At 39.8% G+C, this 24,903-nt stretch overlaps 1 protein-coding gene across 18 annotated transcripts in view; it reads right to left on the reverse strand.

Annotated features, from left to right (window-relative positions):
• ABI3BP (ABI family member 3 binding protein) overlaps positions 1–24,903 on the reverse strand; it is a 306,112-nt gene that overhangs the window by 186,943 nt on the left and 94,266 nt on the right. For all 18 annotated transcript variants that reach the window (XM_055414325.2, XM_088836638.1, XM_055414393.2 and 15 more), the window contains exon 3: positions 2,592–2,660. In XM_055414325.2, coding sequence (XP_055270300.2) covers positions 2,592–2,660 — 69 coding nt within the window. The remainder of the gene's footprint in view (positions 1–2,591; positions 2,661–24,903) is intronic.

Here is a 24,903-nt window from a genome sequence, read left to right on the forward strand (position 1 = left end):
AATTTTCAATGATGGTTATTATTTAGTTGGTTGCAAGCATGCGATTATACTTCTCTATAAATTTTTCCCATTTACCTGTAATAGTACTTTATCTGATTATGATTCAAAGAGTTCAGGTCTGGTCCCCAAAGAGGGCAGGTTAGAATCTGAGATAATGTGATTCTGATAAGTTGTTTTTTCTATCCCTGAGTTGATTTTCACTCATGCAATATAGTTGTCTCATTTTATAGATGAAAAATAAGGCCTGAAGTAATTTCAAGGTTGCCCAAGGTCACAATGAGAGCACGGTTAAGACTCAACTGCAGGTCTCCTGAATTGTAATCTAGTTTTCTAGTTTTCTTTTTATTACATCACTAGTTTAGTTCACAATGTATGAAGGTAATGACATTTAGAAAAACTACATTTTTCTTTCCTCAAGGAATCTAAAGTTTATATGACCAAGTTCATGGTTTGGATCTTCAATTTTAATTATTTAATCATTTTTAAATTATGTGGCAGATACAAATATAAAATGAATGGAAGCTAATCCATTACTCATTACATCACTCTTCAATGCAGATTACAAAAACAAAAATTATATCCATTGCCTGAAAGGAAAGGTGGGGTATTATAGCCTGATCCGGATGAAACTATTTCCTGAGTTTGTCATCACATAGTGAAAAATAATCTAAGGCCAGTGTCACAGAAGCCCACAAATGAAATGAAGTTACACACTGCTGTTAAGGTATAATCACTCTCTTGAGTTTTCTTACTTATTTTTGCATATTTGTTTTATAACCATACTAAGAAAAAGTTCAGTGACTATTAAGCCAGAATCCCAGAACCATACTCATGCTTCCTGACTTTATTGTTAAATATTTAGAAATAGAGTCTTCAAATACTGGAGTACTTTTCTTTGCAAGTGTTGTATGGAAAACTTCTTGGACAATGATCACTAGTAGGTTTTAAGTACTGATTAAAATCTCCCTTGTGAATGGATAAGAAAGCTTTGGTACATATACACAATGGAGTATTTCTCAGCCATCAAAAAGAATGCATTTGAATCAGTTTTAATGAGGTGGATGAAATTGGAGCCAATTATACAGAGTGAAGTAAGCCAGAAAGAAGAACATCAATACCGTATATTAACGCATATATATGGAATTTAGAAAAATGGTAACCTAAACCCTGTATAAGAGACTGCAAAAGAGACATAGGCATTTAGAACAGTCTTTGGGACTCTGTGGGAGAGGGTGAAGGTGGAATGATTGGAGAGAATGGAATTGTAGCATGTATATTATCATAAGTGACCAGTCCAGGTTCGACGCATAAATTTTCCTCTGTTCATTTCTTTGCATTTGTGCTTTTTTAATAAAATTCTTTTTTAGAAATAAAAAAATAAATAAATAAATAAATTATGCCTCTTCACACTAAAAAAAAATAAAAAATAAAAAAAAAATAAAATCTCCCTTGTGCTTTGGGATGTTATAAGAGGTCAAGTAAAAGGATCTGTAGTTCTCAAAATAATTAACCATTTATTGCTTCTCTTAAAAAAAAAAAAAGAGGAAACCAACAGAAGCCTCGAGGGGAGAGGATTGCAGCAACCAGTTTTTGGTGACCAGGCATGGCTGATACATTCAGGAGATAGAATACATAGCTGCCAAGGGCCCATTTGCTCAATATCTCTACATTCCCCTAACGCTTCTTATCCCTTTGAGAAAGATCCTTCTTTCTGTGTGGCATCCAGTGTACCATTAAAGGCAAATATTAGGGAATAATTATTTTGAGAACAGTTCACATTTAAAAAGAAACGCACCATGATCAACTCTATCTACAGACTAGGAAGATGTGACATAAGATATTAAAAGCATATTCACAGCTTTATTAGTCCTTCCTAATAGCAAGGGCTTGCTTATTTGGTCTGAGAAGAAATTTTAGCAGGGAAATTGGGACAACGTCTTCCTTAGTCATATAGAAATATTTCTACCGTTTTATACACATACAACTATATATATATAGTTGCCAGTTTTACATCTCCCTAGCCCTGGGAAGATGGGTGTCGCACTGCTGTTTTATGAAAGAAGTCTTGTTTTCTGTGTCTGACTAAATACAAGTGGTTTGGAGGCATAAATAAAATCTAAGTCCCAACTCACTTAACACACATGTAAATGAGTTATGCTTTTGAAATGTCAAGTTTCCTTCAACAAATTTTAGATCTCACATTTTGCCCTAAAAATCTGAAAGACGCAAGAGCAGGCTTTAGTTCACACATTGCAACATAGAGGGAGGAAACAGGAGCTAAACTCTAAATAGGTGCTTACTCTGGGCCAGACCTGTCCTATGTAGCTGTGAACTCATCCTCACCCACACCCTACCATGTGGCAGAACAGAGGCATAGAGAAGTTCAAGAATTTGCCTCAACCCTCTGCTGTTTGCATGCGGTGGGGCAGATAAGACCCAAGGTGCCTCTCCCAACCAGGCTATTCTACTTCCCAAGCAGGGTTACCTGTTACCTTCCTGAGGCATCCCCAAGTCACATGGTCTCCATGGGTAGAAAAGAGATGAAAAGGTATGGTTTAAAGTTAATAATAATAATGAATCAACAAAAATACCTGAGCATGACTTCTTTTGACTGGGGGGAGGAGCAGGCCGTACGACGATCAGATATTTAGGCTCAGCATCTGGAAATGGTAACATTATTTATCAGTAAGATTCTTTGTGAACAAGCAGCCCTCATGACAGCACACCCATTCCTGACTCAGTGTTCCCCAGCCTTAGTCATTGCAACCACAGAATCAGCGGGTGAGAGGGCTCAGGCATTCGGAAAGTTCATACTTCTTATGATAGTTCAGGCCGTTAAGTTTTTAAAGTGAAAATTAAGTCCAGATTTTCAAAACCTCATGGACAGGAATGGGGAAGAAGTCTTAAAAGAATCATGCTAGGGACACAGATTTCATGCCACATTTTCAATAGTCCTTTTCTCTGCAAAGATTTTTTTAATCAGATCACGTCTCATCTATAATCCTACTCCTCACAGAGGATCAGAATGGTGCTTCAAAATCAGAGAAGGAAAATCATACTTGCACAGGACACACGAGTCTCAACTGTTGACTGATCTGAAACTGCTCATTTCCTGGGTATCTGAATATTCTCCATAGTGTACTATGTTTTTATCCTGTTTGCATAATTTTCAATCTGTTATCACATCCAATCATTTTCATGAAAAATTTTAAAACAAAGTCACAATTTAAGTTGGTACAATTTCCACAAAAATATACTGATAGAAAATAGAGAATCTCTTTAAAATATTTAGGTATTGTTGCAGGAAATTTGTGGGCTGGTATCCTGATAATTTTAGGTTACACAGGTGTATTTGGTGAAACTTATTGAACAGTAACGAAAGGGTCCTACAAGATAGTAAAGGGAACTATATTCAAAATCCTATGATAAACCATAATGGAAATGAATATGAAAAAGAATATATATGTATAACTGAGTCACTATGCTGTACAGCAGAAATGAAACACATTATAAATTAACTACATTTGAACAAATGTTTTTAAACACTGAAATATGTGTACAGTAAAAAAATAAAAATATTTTGGTTTGAAGTAAAATGATATTTAGACAATAAATAAGTGCTAACTCAATCAAGGGCTGAAAATTTATCAAATAATTTTTTAAATTAATGTTTCCAAGATGAATGGTTGGTTTATACAGTGTATACATAAGCCAAATACACTTAAGGCATTAAAAAAGTAGTATTTTATAAGCAGCTCTATTGGATTAATTGATAGATTGATGGGTATTATCTACAATAATTCTTCAGTAACTTTGGATCCTGGAACTCATTCTACACTGAACTTCATCTGGATGCTATTGTCAATCACAGTTCACTCCTACTTGCTCAGGCAGAGCTCACATCTTGGCTTGTTTTCATTCAAATATCTCCTCTCCATGTATTTGGAACAGAGGCCTTCTCTGCCCAAGGCTTTATGGGGCTGACCTCATTTTCAGCCAGACACAACCTGGCATTCAATCACATTCAATAACTCAAGCCTTTGTCTTTTTCCTGGACACCTCACATGGCTCTATTCGCTATAACCTGCTGCAGTAATTACTACTGCAAATAAGTTAACCAGATAACCTCTTGAACTGACCTCAGAGCTTTGCTCATTGATCACATTGGTGCCTAAAGACTGCAACAGAGATAAATGAGCATTCACAGATAAAGCAGGATTTCAGAGTCTCATGTGTTTGAAAGCACATCTTGCTTAGTAGAACTTACATAAAGAAAGCTCAACCTAAGTCAAGGTTTCTAGTAGGAATATAATAACCATTTCCTGATTTTTATTTGTGACATATAGCAATATAAGTGGTCTTCCCAGGCCTGCTAGTGGTAAAGAACCCACCTGCCAATGCAGGAGACATAAGAGACGTTGGTTTGATCCCTGGGTCAGGAAGCTTCCCTGGAGGAGGGCATGGCAACCTACTCCCATATTCTTGCCTGGAGAAACCCATGAACAGAGGAGCCTGGCAGGCTATGGTCCATAGTGCACAATATGAGTATTAAGAAACTACTGAGTATTGAGTACTTTCTATGTGCTGTTATATTCACAATTTAATTACTCCTCATGGCAATGCTAACTGAACAAGTACCATTCTCATCCCAGGTTGTAGATGACGTCACTGGGGCTGGGTCAGCCTCATGGGCAACATGTCCAGTCACATAGGGAACCAAGCTCAGAAGGGTCCCTTGCTTGGTTTAATATCCTGCTTTCACCATCTTGAAATTCTTAATACTTTTATCTTTGAATTCATCTTTTGTAAGTCATCCAATAGGATAATGGAGCATGAGCAGAGAAGATAGAAACAATAATGCCTGTCTGCACTTCTTTCTATCCACACAGAACATTCAAGGTGACCAAGAGCATTCCAAAGGACCCATGACATGTGGGAGTCCATTGAGAGTCAAAGGCCAAATAAGGTAAGCATATTACATCTACGACTCAGTAAGGGGCTGTGGAAGGGACACTTACAACCTTGTGAGGTTACACTGTCCATTTGAACCGGAACTTGCTTCAAATGCAGAAAGAAGGGAACGATATTTTAAGAAACAAAAATGACCAAAGAATCCTATCATGTGCTTACTTATTCATGCTCCTTCCCTGTATTAACCAGCCACTGACAATGAAAGTTAGAACACAGAGGGAAAGGGAAAGCTAGAGAAGCCTCTGCTTCCTCTTCTGCTCAGTTCTCCTTCACTCAGCAGTAAGTGGAAGGCAGAGAGTATTAGTAAAATGTGCATGTGTCAAAAGTTGAGCTCTGTGCATTTCTACTAGTGTGGCAAGAATAAAGTACACATGCATATAGGAATTACAAAATACATAATGTGTCACTTCAGCGATTCTGCTTAGGAGCTAAAGGTTCTCACATGCGTGCATGCTAGGTCACTTCAGTCATGTCTGATTCTTTGCAACGCCATGGACTGTAGCCTGCCAGGCTCCTCTGTCCATGGGATTCTTCAGGCAAGAATATTGGAGTGGGTTGCCATGCCCTCCTCCAGGGGACCTTCCTGACCCAGGGATTGAACTTGTGTCTCTTATGACTTTTGCATTGGCAGACAGGTTCCTTACCACTAACGCCACCTGGGAAGCCTAAAGGCTCTTACATCTGCCTTTAAAACTAGCTTTGCATTATACAAAGAAAGGCTAATAATTTAAACTCTTAATTTTTCTTGATTTAAATGACCTGAAGCAGCAAATAAAATAGCATCATAACAAGTGGAGAAAGAAACTGTGGAAGGAAGGGAAAAAACTTTATATTTTAGTAACTTTAATGATTTTTTTTTTCTGATTTTTGAACCATGGATCCTGTGTTTTTATTTTGTACTTGGCCCTGAAAATTATGTAGCTCTCTTAATCTTGTCCACAAAATGTCCTTTTAATAAGTCTCTGAACTCACTTCTAGAAAAAAGCTAAATCCCATTTTTCTTAAATTGTTCTCCATGTGACAGAGTCTGTTAGAGTTAGCTTTTAATTTCCTTCCTTGATACATGTTAATTCAACTATGCCTCAGTCGTTTTAAAAAAGACCTGAAATATTAGAAAAACAACACACAGAGAAGCCATATGGTTACATGAGCAATTTAAAAGTAATTTTGGTTATGATCACAGTCATTCTGCATAAAGCATAGGCTGTCACAGCCAGTTACAAATTGGAACAGATGTTGGGACTTGGGTGCTTAGGCTGGCTCTCGCTGCTCATAAGAAACTTCCAAATCCGTGTATTTCAGCAGTCTTTGCAATCAGTTGGGAACGCAGACATGGAAAAACAGAACAACTGGAAAACAAGATTTCTATTTCTGTTCCTCACTATGAAGTTCTTTATGGATCTGCAGCAGTCTGGAACACATACACTGTACCCTGATCAGAAATTTTGGCAACACATGCCCCAAATCAACTACTTCCTTATTTAGAGAATACACATTATTAAGAAATTTTAATTTGTATAGGATGCAGTTAACTTGACAAACTTTCCATTCCTGATGATTTTTAAGCCTATACCATGCTGCAGACTAATTAAACCTAATTTGCTTCATATTTTGAATGCCTTGTGGTAGAGGATAAGGACAGCTTCCTGTTTAAGGAAATCTATTATTGAAATCTTTTATAAAGTCCTAGATTTTTTGGTAATGCAAATACCCCTTCCATAATCACTCTACTTAAAACATCCTAATTCTCACATTTTTATTTAGGGACATCTGCACTGCAAGCCACACTGCTTTAGAATGCTGTTGTAGTGAGTTTTTCCCTGCCTTGCAAATTTCCACAAAAGAAACATAAACCAGGATGATCCTAAAGGAAATCAGGTAATGATACACTGAACAAAATAGTGTATTTACCCCTGCCTTTTTTTGGTACACAATTCAATTTCATGACAAACTAAATTTTTGAGCATAACAGCAAGGACCCTGGAGCCTGCAATCAAATCCTGCTCAGCTAGTTGCTAGCACAAGGAAAAATATTTCACATCAGTGCACCCAGTTCATCATGTGCAAAATGGGAAAAATCATAGTACCTGGGCTCATAGGGTTTTTAGTTATGTTTATGAACACAAAGTCCTAATTTAATGTTAGCTATTATGATGATGGTGGGTTTTCCAGGTGGCTCAGTGGCAAAGAATCTGCCTGCCAATGCAGGAGACACAGGTTCGACCCCTGGTCTGGGACGATCCCCTGGAGAAAGAAATGGCAACCATTCCAGTATTCTTGCCTGGAAAATTCCATGGTCAGAGAAGCCTGGCGTGCTGTAGTCCATGGGGTCACAAAAGAGTCAGACACGACTTAGCGACTAAACAAAAACAAATCATGATGATGATTTCTTAAAAGGTGAATTTTGTGTCCAAAGAGCCCTGAGAACATATTTTAAAAGGAAGAAGTTCAAAATTAAGTTTTTAAAACAAGGAAAATTTTTAAAATGCAAAAATTTCACAAAAAATAAAACTACACACTATCCTGGCAAAGATTCTCTTGCTCGACCAAACTCTAATCAGGCTCTTGTGAGCTCTTGCTCTACTAGGCTCTGACTTTTGGGCTTCTGTGTTCATTTCTACATTGTCCAATTTGGGCAGGAATCCTGAGACAGTTTAGCCAGAATGCCCCATCTTCCATGGTTGATCATACTTGGTATCCAAATTCCTCATCTTCCACCATCTTATAGATGATATCTGGTCACCCTGGCCTGCCTTCATCAAGAACCCTGGTAGGTCAGTTGAGCCAGAATCCTTCTTGACTGCTCATGCTTCCTTTTAGTAACTTTCCATCCATTTCCTCCCACTCTGCTTAGTAGTTAGAATGTGTGTGCGCTGTTACTTCAGTAGTGTCTGACCCTTTGTGATCCCATAGACTGTAGCCCGCCAGGTTCCTTCTGTCCATGGGATTTTTCAGGCAATAATGCTGGAGAGAATTGCCATGCCCTCCTCCAGGGGATCTTCCTGACCCAGGGATTGAATCTCCTGCATTGGTAGGCAGGTTCTTTATCACTAGTCCCACCTGGGAAGCTCTGTAATTAGAATTCCAATGCTGCCCTTGTTATATTTAGAGTTGAGCCCAACCTCTCTCCCTCACTACAAGACCCCACTCTGGTGGTCCCTACACCTATCACGAAAGCCCCCTCCCCTGTCAATAAAGTCTTCCTTAACATCTTTAACAAGTGTCACTGAATAGTTTTTATTTAACAATAATTGCTCACAAATATCAATGCAAAAAAATCCTATGAAATATGTTGACAAGCTGAAGATGGAAGCATATAATACAATAATACGTTACAGCCGAGTTTAGTTTATTCCAGGAATGTAATGTAAAAAGCAAAAAAGCATCAGTTTCCACAAGTGCTAAAAAGACATTTGACAAAATTTGACATCAATTCTTGATTAATATGGATTCAATGGAATACCTCTTCAATATGATAAAATACATTATGATAAAATATCTGAACCACATTTTTTTAAATATGCAGGACCCTAAACATACATTTCTGTTGATTAACTCTCCTGAGCCTTATCAGAACATTCAACCTTCATTATTGTCCCTTTTATTACTAACTATTTTTAAGTATTACACCATGATTTTATTTTTATAACCTGCTTCAGTATTTTTACTGAGTACCTGAGACATGGATTAGGTAAATAAACAAAGAATGATGTAACCAACTATATTTCATGTTCTTTTACCCCAGTGACGTAGGAATATATAAGACGAGCCAGTGGATTAGAAGGATTACTGGTATATTTATATCTAAAACCAACCTTACAAGAATTGTGAGTTAGAACAAACTTGCTCATGAAGACCCCAGACACAAACTTCTGTGTCCATGTCCCGCTTCAAGGTGTCTTTAGCGAATGTGCTTGTCCTCATCAATCTTATTTTCATTTGTTCTTATAGAGGATCACAAAGCAACTATTTACAGCTTAGCATGAGTGAATTCATATTAACACAGTACCCCCCACTCATGACTTGTTCTATTTTAATTACATAAAAGACACGTGTATGTCCTCTAGTAAATATACACAGGGCATTAACAACCAATGGGGGGAATCTTCCAGCCCAGTGCCCTTACTAACTCCTTTCTTCTGTCCCTGAAATCGTAAGGTACAGAGAGCCACCTTCTCTCTAAGCTAGTGGCAGCTGGCTGGCAAGCATCCTGTGAGAGTCCTGATCCATGGAGGGCAATCAGGCTTTACTCCGGCAGGAGAGGGCCAGGACCATACTGCTGTCACTAATGTACTTTAAAGATCTGGCTCCCTTTGGACCCACTCAGGGAAGGTAGACATCATCTCAGGCATTCTTCAAGGCTCAGAGAGAAGTTTCAAGATCAAAATGAATTTCCAAGTAACTCTGAGGCTGTTAGAGACAGTCCCTAAACACCTTTTGTCGGTAACTAAATTTTGGATTGCAAATCACAGAGAAGCGGGTTGTTTCTAATGTGATTTGGAGGTGTAAAAAGAACACCGAGGCTTAATCCTCATCTCATCCCCAGAGATGGGGAGAGACAACTTCCTCTGCATCCCAGTGGAGGCTGAAATCTTCTCTTGCTCCCCCGAGGGAGATGGAGTCTTATTAATGCTTCTGCCTGGAGAATGAGACCCTTGAGCTGCTGCCCTGGAAACCCACTGAGGAGTATCCGAGGCACCACGCCAGAGGCCTGTTCACAGAGGGGTCTCTTCTGAGCAGCTGTGCCCGCCCATGTGGGGGTTTTGGCCAGCAGGTGCCTGACATGCCAGTGGGACAGCAGCCCCAGCAGAGCTTACTACAGGTGAGATGGCCATGAATGGAATGAAGCCACATGGCATGTGGGCGATGGGTAGGCCACCAGTGGGACTGTGCCAGCTCCTTGGGATTCTGAAAACTGTGGGAGCAGCAATAGAGTCCTGAGGAAAATATATTCCATTTCTTCCTAATCTAGGAAGTGGGAGTTGACTGGTTTAAATTTGAGTTGGAGACGTAATATCAACATAGTCGTGTCTGAACCCCAAATGGCAATTTGACCATTTTCAATATACAACAGTTTTTGCAGGCATATTAAAAGTTCAGAATACCTTATTTCATTTGTTCTAAGACATAATCCTTTCCTCCACTCCTCTGCTTTTTTTTTTATGTGTAATATGTTTTATATTTTATTACAATTAAGCATGTTCTTTCCATCTTTTTCTTTTTTTTCCAAAATTTATTTATTTATTTATTTTTGCATTTCAATAATTTAATATGAACAATCAGAACTAATTAACAGTATAACAATATTTTACAACTGAAATAATTAAAATAAACTATAAAATTACTACATAAAACAGGTCTGATCTAGCTTATTTACTTTCTATAATCTTTTCAGTGCTGCAAAACCATTTATTTCTTTTTTTTTTCTTTCATGTTCTAATAAACACTTTGTCTTTTTGTATTGCTTTCTTTTTCATCACAATAATAGAAATATAACACCATTCATCACTGTAAAACACATTTCCACATAAATGCTGATAAGCACAAAATATTTTTCATCATTTACATTTTAACTGTAATAATATATGGCAGGATTAAAGCTGCATCCATCATGTGTCTAACTAACCTTGCTGTAATGAATTTTTAAATGTAATGGTTTCTGTCGCAAAGTAAAATCGTACATAATGTCTAGTGACACAGTACTCTGGTGGATGGGTGGTTTTGGAAAATGGAAATGCAACTTCATTTTTAATTAGATTTATAAACTTCACCACCTCCCCCTCCAGCCAGCTTCCCAACCCTCCCTTCCACCACCATTATTTATTTATTTATTTATTTATTTTTTCAAATGAGGCTTTTAATTAATGTTTGACAGAGCTGATTCAAGTTGAACAGACTAAATTTCTTTAAACAAACTTACTTATACTCCAGAGTCCTTTAAAAACTTAATAGCATTTATACATTGAAGGTATTTGATTTTCTTGTAACTAGCACTTCAAATGCAACAAGCATTTGACCCAACAAGTAAAACTTTCTACAGTTCATAACTTTTATAAATAAAATAAATTAAATGTACAGTGAATAAGTTCTCTGAAATATTTCAATATTTCTGCTCTGCTTTTAAAATCTCTCAAATGCATTTTACAGTCAGTGGCATGGGACATTGACCAGGGACAGTTGGGTCCTTGCTGTCACTGCCTGACACCTTTCAGGAAAGTCAAGAAAGTGACAGCTTCCAAAATGGCAGAAGAGGGTCAGTAATTCATAAGGAAAGTCAGGGGAGCAATGCTTACAAAACACAATCTTATCACTATTGACACTGGCATGGATTTGTGTAGTGGAAAAACAAAGCCACAGATAACTCTGAGTTGAAGGGTGAGGCAGAAGAGTTGGACTCCCAAGGTGAAGAATATTTAGCAGGAATTTAACTTTTCTCTTGCTTATTTTCCTTTTTTTTTTTTTTTTTTTTAATAATAGAGCTTTCTCCCCCAAGACCCAGTCTAAACATGAGAAAAAACATTAGATGAAACTAAATTGAAAGATATTCTACAAAACACCTAACCACAACTCCTCTGAACCATTAAGGTCATCAAAACCAAGGAAAGCCTGGGGGACTGAGCTTATGGGAGACATGACTAGACATAGTGTGATACATGCATGCGACCTTGGAATGGAGCAAAGTCTTTGGTTAAAACAAAAGAGATCAGATCATGTGCGGACTTATGCTAAGAACGTATCAATATTGGTTGATTAGTTGTGACAAATGTACCATGCTAATACAATATGTGAAGGAGAAATTGGATGTCAAGTACACAGAAATTCTATTACATTTGTAACTTTTCTTAAATTTAAAGCTATTCTAACAAAGAATTTATTAAAAAACAAAATCATCTCTTTTCACAAAAAGTAAATCATGTAACCTTTATGTATCCTGGGTAAAAGGAAGTGCTTTTATAAGCCTCAAGGGATGCAAAAGCAGTGTCATTAATCAGCAGCTTCATTCTTTATTACATTTATATAAAATAGTGCTATCATTTATGGTTAAAAGTAATTTAGAATTTGATGAAACAAAGTAACTATTTTATAAGAAATCAATGTGGCACATCCTAAGACTCCTATTAAGAATAACATTATCCACAAAACCTGGAAAAAAAAAAAAAAACTCTACAGTTATGGAACTCTCCATAAAGAAATATTACCAGTTTTTCTCCACATCTGCAAGCGTCTACATGCCACACTTAGCTGTAATCTGACCTGGGTGGGTACCACCCAAATTTAAGTATTCCCTTTAGCTTTTAACATTTGGCAGACAGCTCCCATGCCTTCTTTCATCAACACTGAGTAATGTCTATTTGAAAAATGCCCTCGAAAAGCCTCCCTGTGTTTTAAGTCCAGGCAGAGAGTTCCACTCAAGCATTAGGCGGATCTGAAACAAAGCAATGTTAAGTGTGCTCCTGCCAGGAGGAAGCAAACTGAGCTTCCAGGGGGGCCCTGGCACTGTAGTTCTGTCTTGGCTGCCTCTAGTGCTACAGACGCTGTTCCCTCACCTATTGGTCCTTGAAGGGGGGCTGGAAGAGGGCAGTCTCATTGAAAAAGGGGTGTAGTCTGGTGAGGGGGTAGAGGGTAAAAAGATAGTAAAATGCTACTTTTCTACTCAGCACTTGTAAGGCCACTATTAGTAGTTGTAAATTTCAGTTCTGTTACTAACCTTCCTTCAATCCCCACCCATCCTCACATTCCTGGGACAAAATAACAATAGCAAATGGACACCACAGCAGCACACTGCTTTCAGCAACAGGGTACAAATGATTTGCATGTAAGCCAAAGTCCATATCCATCCTGAAGCCTGGATACTAGAAAATGAGAAGCTCAAATATCAGTGATGTAACACATGTATCCTTCCAAAGAGTAGTGTGAACAAAGCTGGCCACAAAACACATTTGTGATTATTAAGTAACTCTAACGTAATTTAGAAGAGGTGGCAAGAATACACAGAAGAACTGTACAAAAAAGATCTTCACGACCAAGATAGTCACGATAACGTGATCACTGACCTAGAGCCAGACATCTTGGAATGTGAAGTCAAGTGGGCCTTAGAAAGCATCACTATGAACAAAGCTAGTGGAGGTGATGGAATTCCAGTTGAGCTACTTCAAATCTTGAAAGATGATGAGGTGAAAGTGCTGCACTCAATATGCCAGCAAATTTGGAAAACTCAGCAGTGGCCACAGGACTGGAAAAGGTCAGTCTTCATTCCAATCCCAAAGAAAGGCAATGCCAAGGAATGCTCAAACTACCGCACAATTGCACTCATCTCACACGCTAGTAAAGTCATGCTCAAAATTGTCCAAGCCAGGCTTCAGCAATATGTGAACCGAGAACTCCCAGATGTTCAAGCTGGTTTTAGAAAAGACAGAGGCACCAGAGATCAAATTGCCAACATCCGCTGGATCATGGAGAAAGCAAGAGAGTTTCAGAAAAACATCTATTTCTGTTTTATTGACTATGCCAAAGCCTTTGACTGTGTGGATCACAATAAACTGTGGAAAATACTGAAAGAGATGGGAATACCAGACCACCTGACCTACCTCTTAAGAAACCTGTATGCAGGTCAGGAAGCAACAGTCAGAACTGTACACGGAAACACAGACTGGTTCCAAATAGGAAAAGGAGTACGTCAAGGCTGTATATGGTCACCTTGCTTATTTAACTTATATGCAGAGTACATCATGAGGAACGCTGGGCTGGAAGAAGCACAAGCTGGAATCAAGATTGCTGGGAGAAATATCAATAACCTCAGATATGCAGATGACACCACCCTTATGGCAGAAAGTGAAGAGGAACTCAAAAGCCTCTTGATGAAAGTGAAAGAGGAGAGTGAAAAGGTTGGCTTGAAGCTCAACATTCAGAAAACAAAGATCATGGCATCTGGTCCCATCACTTCATGGGAAATAGATGGGGAAACAGTGGAAACAGTCTCAGACTTTATTTTTTTGGGCTCCAAAATCACTTCAGATGCTGATTGCAGTCAGGAAGTTAAAAGATGCTTACTCCTAGGAAGGAAAGTTATGACGAACCTAGATAGTATATTAAAAAGCAGAGACATTACTTTGCCAACCAAGGTTCGTCTAGTCAAGGCTATGGTTTTTCCCATGGTCATGTATGGATGTGAGAGTTGGACTGTGAAGAGAGCTGATCGCTGAAGAATTGATGCTTTTGAACTGTGGTGCTGGAGAAGACTCTTGAGAGTCCCTTGGACTGCAAGGAGATCCAACCAGTCCATTCTAGAGGAGATCAATCCTGGGTGTTCATTGGAAGGACTGATGCTAAAGCTGAAACTCCAATACTTTGGCCACCTCATGCAAAGAGTTGACTCACTGGAAAAGACTCTGATGCTGGGAAGGATTGGGGGCGGGAGGAGAAGGGGACGACAGAGAATGAGATGGCTGGATGGCATCACCGACTCGATGGACATGAGTTTGAGTGAACTCTGGGAGTTGGTGATGGACAGGGTGGCCTGGCGTGCTGTGATTCATGGGGTAGCAAAGAGTCGGACATGACTGAGCGACCGAACTGAACTGAAGTGAACTGAAAGTAATTACATGGTAACAAGCTATAGCAGTGGCCATTAATAGTCTTGACCAACTCAGGAATATCACTGATGTTCTTTCAGGAAGTTCAGTGTCCCTTCTGGAAAAACACAAATGGGACATTTTTTTCTGGAACATTGGGGAAATTCTGCAGGAGACAAAAGAGACTCAGGTTTGATCCCAGGGTCGGGAAGATCCCCCGGAGAAGGAAGTGGCAACAAACTGCAGTATTCTACCCTCGAGAATCCCATGGACAGAGGAGCCTGGCGGGCTACATTCCATGGGGTCGCAAAGAGTCGGACATGACTGAAGCAACTTAACATGGTGTCTTCTTGGGCACACACTAAGTCACAGCTTTTCAAGGCCTCATGGAAACCAGAAATCCACATAGAAAACAGCAGTTATAAGTAATGTCAGTACGGCTTTAAATTTACTATGCTTACTGAGATTATGAACACAGATGTTTAGCTATTTTTAGTAAGTCACTAAGTAGGTTACTAGTACCTTGCCCTTGTGTATGTTAGTTGCTCAGTTATGTTTGACTCTTTGGGACCCCATGGACTGTAGCCCACCAGGCTCCTCTGTTCACAGGATTTCTCAGGCAAGAATACTGGAGTGGGTTGCCATTCCTTTCTCCAGGGGATCTTCTCAACCTAGGAATTGAACCTGTGTCTCCTGCATTGAAGGCAGATTCTTTACTATCTGAGCCACCAGAGAAGCCCATAAAAATGAACATCTATAGAAATATGAATCATTACAGATAGAAGTCACCCATCTTTTAGAGTATTTCTAAGCCTCTGTTAAGAGTCAGACATGAGAGCGACTAAACCATCACTGCTACAAAGCCTCTGTAAGGAGACATGGACTGAGGATCACACGAGATCTAGTCCAGACTCAGTTTATACTTTGTTCATTTCTGTACCTGGAAACATAGCAATTTCACAGCAAACATTTTCTGAGCAAATGAATGAATCTATTTCTCTATCCTTTTATTGCCTGGGGCTAGAGTAATGATGGAAGTTTCTGCTTTGGGGGAAGAAAGGAAAAGCAATTATAAGTCTGGGGAATAGCTATCAGCAAAAGCAAATCATCTTTTGAAAAGCTGGTAAACTTCAATTGCTGAATTTGTCTTTGTAAATCTATCTGTAGAACTGACTTTTTTCCTTTGAAGTTCTTTGCTATAAAAAGCATATGGTTTTGTGTGTAATAATAATCCTTATCTTTCTTTCACCTGAAAAACAATCTAAGCCAAACTTTAAAGCAAATTCTACTAATGACTGTTCAGTCATTATTCCTGTTAAATGTTGGGAATCAGTTGGAAAATGAACCAATACCCATTTTGACAAAACATTCTGCTATGCCTCAGGGCTCCGAGACAGTTTTGGCTTCTTTCAGCCCTGAAGAGGCAGTCTGAAGGCCTTGGCACCCAAGCAGGGGGCACAATGGTGATGGTTAAATGATCTGTAAAAGGCTCAGCCACTCTGGACCACAGCGCAACTGCCAAGCAAAACGACTAGGAACATCCACCACTGGTGGGATTCTATAATGTTTGGTCAAAGACCATAGAAGGGAGCTGATAGCTCATGTTGATATATGTGGTACAAGAGGAATTGTTCAGAAACAATAGCAGCAGTAAGCAGCAGCCCCTCATCTCTGTGCTGCAGAGTGAAGCCTCTAAATAAGAGAGATTAGCTTTGATGGGAAGAGAGGATGTGGAGGAGGAGTAGGTGGAAGGAAGAGGTTTGAGGGAGAAAGAGAACTTTTCCTAAACGCTGAAACGTGGACCTCAAAGGCGCCACCATGCTCCTTCACTCTTCAGTTTTTTGTCTGGACGTAAAGATGCACCCTTTTTCCAGAGGAGCATTTCAAAGACATACTTCAACATGGAAGACATTCCTGGAAACTTTTTTGGGGAGTTTTCCTGTGAGTCTGGGGAGGCAAAGCGATTGAAAATACACTTTGCCCAGTGTTGACTGTACACTTTATGGCCCCATCCAGTGCAAAATCGAAAGGTAGGACCCCCCGTTAAAGACATTAAACACACCAAAATATAAAACATTTCCTTTCTTTCATAGACTCTGCCTCAACCTGTCAGGGTATTTATTGGTTATTTAATGTTGCTTTGCAAAGGAGTGCAGACCCTGACCTCCCCTAACTGCCTGGGATCCTTTCCAACCAGAGGTAGCCTCAGCACCAGAGCACTTTACTGCCCCCCCTCAGCCCCCAGGGCAAGAGAGCCAATCTCCCTTTCCTGAAGGGCTGCCATTGGAACCCACAGACCCCAAGGGACTGTGACCTCAGTCCTGGGACAGACCATGTACCTGAATGGGGGTGGGAAAGAAGCTGACAGAAGTGAAAGCACCTGCTGATGCACCGTGGCACTGCCAGCCAGGACTGTTGCCAGCCCGTCCTGCCAGACATCACCAAGAGAGGGTATCCACCAGGCTCCACATCCACACCCAAGTGCCCAAAGAAGGAGAGGGAGCAGTAGTTGCTAAGTGGAGTTGGGAAGAGGCAGGGCTGCAGGGGGACCAGGCAGCTGAGAACCAAATTAGGGGAGGGAGTGGGAGGCCAAGAGAAGAGCCCAGGCACCAAGCCCTCAGCATGCACTCCATTGTCCCATCCCACCTGGCTGGCAAAATAAAACGAAAGGTAAGGCTACTAAAATTTCCATGACAGCAAAGCACTAAACTTCATTGCAGGGCTCCTCTGAGTCCACTGGTCACGTGCCTGGAAAGCCAGGTCTCCCCTCCCCCACCATCCCGAATTCCCACCACAGCCTGGATGGACCAGGCGGTCCTGCATTTCCTGTTGTCACAGCTTTCAGTCTGGAGCTGCTTATTCAGCCCCTGTCCCAAGCTAACCCTGCCTCACTTGCAAGCTCTGACAAATTCTCACCCTGACACTGGAAACAAATACTTAAACCATTTCTCGTACCATTTGCCACCACAGCCAGCACGCATCCTTTCCCGGTTTAGAGACCTGTTAGACATTAACATTGCTGACTTCATTGCCAGCAGGTTTTTCCTTGCCTGTGCTTTATACGTGCACCCCACAGAGAAATTTAGTGTAGGGTGTTGTCTGTGAACTCATAATGTTTGGCAAGGACTTGTCCTTGATGGAGAGCCTGCACACACGCACACACACACTTTCCAGTGAATTCATCACTTCGCTAATGTCATCTCTACAGGAAATATGACTGAATAATCGCAACTTTATTTGGATATTGTCCTTCCAAATAACAAAGCTAAGTCATGTTCACTATCAGATGGAAGCCAGGACCATCAAATCAGTAAGGTGTCTTCTTTCTTTTCAAATGCCCTAGTCAGCATCATCATGTGGGGATAAGGGGTCAGGAATAATTCCCAGGAGATGAGTTTGTACACAGAGTTCAAAGGTCACAGAATACTTAAATGCCATGGGGGAAGGCAGTATGGCATGGTAGTCAAATGCAGGGGCTCTGGAGCCAGCCTGCCACATGTAGCTTTTTTCACTTCTCAGGGATTTACTCTTCAATGGGAAGAAGAGGATGCTAATAGTACCTGCATCAAGGAGCTGCGGTGAGGAGTCAATGACCCTTTCTGTAAAGCCCTTGGCCCAACACGTCATAGCTCCCCGACAACATTAAAGTATAAGCTCATGGGTTGGTGAGAACTTCCAATCCAGCATTTGGTGAGCAGCTACTGTGCACTCAGCCTGATAAATGTCAGCCTGGGGGAATATCTTCTTCTTGAGGAGTATCCCCAGTGGTAGAGAAAAGGCAAAACTATTAACTTGGAATCAGGCAATGAAAGACTGGGGGATGATGCTATGAGTTCAAGGCTTTCACCCACATGTGTATTAAGCTATAACTTTTCAACTAAACTGGGACACTTTTGAAAGAAATGGGAGCACAACCGCAGATGTAAGCCATAACCTGGTCTCAGAAATAGGGTAGAGTCAACACTGTAAGCCAGTTGAATAATTTCTTTTTTCTCCTAGAGATTTCCACCCTAGGCAAAGAGAGTTTACTGTGTTGACTGGGAGACTTGCCCAGCAAACTCCCAGCAGACTCTGGACAGTCAGCTGTTACACCCACGGATCTACTGACCCTGATTGTGGAGTACATGGGGGATGGTGAGAGTCGGCTCTCACCCTGAGCAATTCACTAGTTAGCTGCTAAAATATGACAAGTGCAAACAGAAGCAAAATAATGAAAATGGAACAACCTAGACCTGAACGTGACTAAAGGCTGGTATTCACAGCACAGCGCTTCAGACAAGACAGGTATGTGACAGAGAGTGCTGTGTCCTGGGAGAGTAAAATGTTAAGGAAATAACAGGAGTAGTTAGGAAATTAGAATTTGATGGTAGTCTTTGGTTTTGAGATGGAAATTATAATGGAAAATATGGACATTTAGGAAAAATAAATTATAAAGTCTAAATATTATCTTGTATCTGTTCCAGATAACCTGCTAATTTACCCTATTAGCAGCTATCTTTCTAATTAAATCCATTTCTCATCAATAAGCCTTTTGCAATAAATCTCGGAGAGTGCATACCTTTGACTCATGCCAAAGGGCCATAAGCTATTTTGCAGAACCCTTCTAGATATAATTAAGAATAAACTAAGTAAAAGTTAGATTTTGGTCTCAGTGCATTATGCAATACGTTGGAAAAAAATTGTGCTTTATATTGGAATATTGAGTTTCTTTTATTGTATTTCCAAGAAAAGATAAATTTGGAGACAGTTTATCTATTATTTGGTGAGGCCAGGAAGACCATGGAAACACTGAACCCAACAGAAAAAACAGAACCTTGAAAAGATGTTATCTTTATCAAAACAGGTGAAATGGGCATCTATTATCAAACAAGGCTTTTCTGGTATGAACTCATGGTGAATTATTTCAGTGGTGCCATAAAATTTATGAAGAAATGGGTACTCACTAGGCCAACCTCTTTTAAAAATTCCCCTTTGAAGCTTACTCAAGTTCTGCTAAATTTTGCCCCTTGGAGGAAAATCAAGTGATTCTGAGATTCCTATTGTTTTAATGAAAAATCTGGGTTAATCTTCAGGATTTAAAGCCAAATTCTTCCCAGTGGTAAAAATCATTTCCAGAGAAAGAACCAAATGAGAATTAGATGACATTTTGAAAACAGTTTAAAGAAAAGAGAAAAATCCATCTAACTGTGACCCGTAGCTATCTCAGATTCCTGGGTCTCTCCCTGTCCTCCCACCATTCACTGTGCTTCTAAATTATGACAACACTGGAGGTGAAAAAGAAATCTGAGGTTTCCAGTGTCCTTACCTCTTCAGAATTTTCTCTTTGGGAAGAGTCTGGGAATAGACAAGACTCCCCAAAATAAAAACAAATAGTTTATTAAGAATAATGGTCAGTGAAAATGCTTAGCCTCTAGGATATTCATGGAGAGAGACAAAAAAATTGACTTCCTTGGGCAGATATGGCCTTGTGGAGAGTAGAGGCAGTAGGGCTTCACAGATGGGCAACTCACAATAAAGAAAGATGGTGATGGTGGTGGTGGAATGGGTAGAAAAGAACAAGTTTTGTGGACATAGCAACTACTTCACAGATTTTAACTCACTTAAATCTTAATGAGCCTTAAGGATCTAATGTCTCCTTCCATGATACAAGACCTTTCTGCTTACTGTTTACAGTGTTAGCTGCTCAGCTGTGTCCACCATGGACTATAGATTGCCAGGTTCCTCTCCATGTCCATGGAATTCTCAAGACAAGAATACTGGAGTGGGTTGCCATTTCCTTCTACAGGGAATCTTCCTGCCCCAGGGATGGAACCCCCGTCTCCTGCATTGCAGGCAGATTCTTAACTGTCTGAGCCACCAGGGAAGCCCTTACTGTTAAAAGAACATTCTAATAAATAAAGAGCAATACAGAAGAAACAAATCAGGTTCTTCTGTAGACTTTCCACTGTAGAACAACAGATACAATCACAGTGCTTCAGAGCTCAGGTTCTCAAATCAGACTTCCTGAGTTCAAACGCTGGTGCCATTTACCAGCTTTGACGCACTTGGAAGTTTACTTGAAGCTCTTAGAGGTTCAGTTTCGTTATGTTTAAAGGGACACTAATACCACTACCTACTCCTCCACAACTGTCATATCCCTCATCTGCATTTTAGGACTATCTTGTATTCACTGCTGTTGCTATTCCATGCTCTCTGCTCAAGCTTCTTGCTAATTCTCTAAGGATTCTGCCAGAGAAGATAGGAACTGAGCTGGTTTCAATGACGGACAGTGTATCTTTTCCTCGGGTTAGTTTACCTTGTTCCTTTCAGTAGCTATTTTTCAGCTTAATTAAGTCCTTAAATAGTTCCTTCAGTTATTTTCAACCTCGAGCTATTTTTCTTCAGTGAATCCACCGTCAACTTTCTGGTGGCACTTTTCACAATAAATATTCACTTCTTCTTTGACATTAGGTAGTATATATCCTTGGAGAAGGCAATGGCAAGCCACTCCAGTACTCTTGCCTAGAAAATCCCATAGATGGGGTCACACAGAGTCGGACACGACTGAAGCGACTTAGCAGCAGCAGTATATATCCCGGAGAAGGCAATGGCAACCCACTCCAGTACTCTTGCCTGGAAAATCCCATGGGCACAGGAGCCTGGTAGGCTGTAGTCCATGGGGTCGCGAAGAGTCAGACACGACTGAACGACTTCACTTTCACTTTTCACTTTCCTGCACTGGAGAAGGAAATGGCAACCCACTCCAGTGTTCTTGCCTGGTGAATCCCAGGGATGGGGGAGCCTGGTGGGCTGCCATCTATGGGGTCGCACAGAGTCGGATATGAAAGAAGCGACTTAGCAGCAGCAGCAGCAGCAGCAGCAGCAACAGTATATATCCTTCCACATAATGAATAGTAGCAATCTCTATTATTTTGTATTTTATCCCACCTCCATAAAAATGAATAAACCATATGTTAATACTTTTATACAGAGAGAAAAAAGACAACTGAAGTTCTAAGTGTTGCAATGATGACAGAAAATTGTGCATTTGCTCTTGGTTTCTATACAAATGTAAACATTAAGGGTAAAACTTGTAAGGGGTGTTAATATCTACAGGAATATGAATTACACTTACAAACATATAATTGATATTCATATCTGAACCACTGTAAATAAATTTTATTCAAAAAATTAAACAAAAATTTCCCCAGTGAAATCAAAGTGAGAAAGAGATGTCAAAATAAGAAACTGATGATTAAATTTTGACCTGAACTTAAAACTACCATCGGTTAAAGTAAATGAAACAGGGTTGGCTCTTAATTTGATCTATATTTAGTAAGACAGGTCAAAATTCTTTCTACTTTCCTGCTTAAAATTGCTTTCTTAGAGTAAGACTAGTCAAGGCTATGGTTTTTCCCGTGGTCATGTATGGATGTGAGAGTTGGACTCTGAAGAAAGATGATCACCAAAGAATTGATGCTTTTGAACTGTGGTGTTGGAGAAGACTCTTGAGAGTCCCTTGGACTGCAAGGAGATCCAACCAGTCCATTCTAAGGGAGATCGATCCTGGGTGTTCATTGGAAGGACTGATGCTAAAGCTGAAACTCCAATACTTTGGCCACCTCATGCAACGAGTTGACTCACTGGAAAAGACTCTGATGCTGGGAAAGGTTGGGGGCGGGAGGAGAAGGGGGCGACCGAGAATGAGATGGCTGGATGGCATCACCGACTCTGTGGACATGAGTTTGAGTGAACTCCGGGAGTTGGTGATGGACAGGGAGGCCTGGCGTGCTGTGATTCATGGGGTCGCAGAGAGTCGGACACGACTGAGCGACTGAACTGAACTGAGAGTAAGACAGATTAGAAAATTGAAATCTTGGAATACCAAACCCTTTCAAGAATCTTGTGAGGATTCACCTTCTTCTTAAGAGGCCACAGCTGGAAACTATTGAGAGTTACCTGAGAACTCTACTCAAAGTCACTGAATAGGAACTCCCCCCCAGTAATGACTAAAAAAATGACCTGACTATGGAAGAGAGTCATGTGTGCTCCAAGTGTTCTGTGTCACAGTCTTAGATTTTGTTGTCTATTGTGTTTCTTAGTCTGTCTGGGGATTTATCCCTTCCAAGGAAACAGTTGCAATTAAACCGATGAGTATGGTTACTTCTTTTAAGTCACTGACAGTCTGCTAAAGCAATCTACCCCAGAGATCTTACACAAAGCTCAGAAAGGTTAGGTAAATTATCCAAGACCACTCAGTTTGTTATAACAGCAACCGACAATTATAAACAATTGCAAAACATACCTCCTCTTTATGTTCAGTTCAGTCGCTCAGTCGTGTCCGACTCTTTGCAACCCCATGAATCCCAGCACGCCAGGCTTCCCTGTCCATCACCAATTCTGAAGTATTCTTAACGTATTTTATAGATGAAAAAAACGAACTGACTGAGACAAGTGGCTTACCCAGAACTACTCCATAGTAAGTAACTGGGTTGAGTTTGAACCCAGGTCTGTCTCACTGAAAACATACATATTGTTTCCCCACATCATGCTGCCTCTCCAGGCAGAGGAGGATCTTTTCTTAACGCAGATGTTAGCATTTTGGTGCAGGCTCCTTCTAAGGCAGAGCATTTCAGCACATCCACCCTGGTGCAGGAATCACTCTGAGGGGCTACAGGCAAGACTGCGAGTCTGAGCATGAAAAACTCACCCTCTCTAAGGCAGTTAATGTAAGGGTTAGCAGCTGTGAGAATAGTGGGGGTTAAGAAATTTGCCCTCAAATCCCTTTGGAGTCCTAACACCTAGTTGAAAGAAATCCTTTAACCAGAATTCCTAGTAGTGATAAATATGTGATTTTATTTTTTCCGATTTAAGCTTTTCATTTTTTGCAGTAAGGATACTAAAATAACTCCTTAACCTGCTCTACAAGATTGATAGAATGTAACTTTTTCCTTGCCAGGTGACACTGATTAACATATTTTCAGAGGTCAAGAGAACATCATAAAGTATGAGTCTATAAAGATTCAACGTCAAAAAATTCTCATTTTTACATGTTTGGACATTTGCAAAATTACCAACAGCTGAACACAAAAGTAACAAAGCGAAAACTGGATATGTAAGCCAGAATGAGAGCATTGATGATGTGGGAAAAAAGGATATGGGAACCTCAGGTCTATTATATGAGAATCATGTTTTATCACATCATTGCGAGACTCAAAGCCAGTAATAGTTATTAATATTCATCTTGGGAAAATACTCCTTTTTCTTCTGCTCCAATTAGTCTACAAAAATCTTAGAAGATCCTACAAAAGTAAAAGTTTTACAGAAGTTTCATAAATAGCAAAAGGGAACATTTTTTGTTTTTCAGTTTTATGTATAAGACCAGAACATTACTTTGAAAATACCTCTGTCAATACTAGATGCATATTAAAATAAAAGTAGAAATGCTTTAAGATGATTTTTAGTCCACATATCATTAAATGTTAACTTCAATATTTCTGAATAATCAACCGTTTCTCCTTTCAGTGGTGGGATCTGAAACACTTCAAGAAGTGGAATGGGGCAGACAAAATGGCATGTAATATTTGTTTTAAAAACAAAAGTAAGTTACAATGTTTGGGTATAGTTTGGTGCAACTGAAGAAATACTACTATCCTCTTACAGAATAAAGTAAGAAGAGGGAATGTAAGTGGTGCTTTTTTTACACAAAGAAATAAAAATTCTTTGCTCATGCAACTTGCACCCAAGGGATTTCAACTTATCTCCTTATGATCATGAATTTACTAACACACCCACAGCACATCTGTGAAAAATAGACTTCATTACTGTTTTACAGATAAGGAATTGAGAAAGATCATACTCTAAACTGGTAGCAGAAAGGGAATAGAGACACAAATTTCAAACATACAGTTCGTGCCATGGAGAATGATGGCCCTCCAGGATTGCCCACATCCTCCTCTCCAGAACCTGTGAATATCTTAGATTACATGATAAAGGAGAATTAGGGTTGCAGGTACAATGAAGAATGTAGATCCATTTAAAATATGGAGAGTAGCCTAGATTATGCAGGTGGGCTCAATATAATCATAAGGATCCTTAAAAGTGGAAGGAGGCTGAAAAGATCAGAGCAATGTGGTGTGAGCAATGCTTGACCTGATGTTGCTGGATTTAATTGTAGTAGATTTAGAATAGCATATTAGTTTCAAGTGTGCACAGTGGTTCAGTATTTTTAAAGATTATACTCCATTAAAAGTTATTATAAAATAATGGTTATACTTCCCTTGCTGTATAATATATATTTGTCGCTTTTCTATTTTATACATAGTAGTTTGTATCTCCTAATTCCTTGCCCCTTCCCCATTCCCTTTCCCATTGGTAACCC

Source organism: Moschus berezovskii, chromosome 1 (assembly GCF_049115385.1).
Source record: "Moschus berezovskii isolate FMDL1 chromosome 1, NW_MosBer_1.0, whole genome shotgun sequence".
Lineage (NCBI taxonomy): Eukaryota > Metazoa > Chordata > Mammalia > Artiodactyla > Moschidae > Moschus > Moschus berezovskii.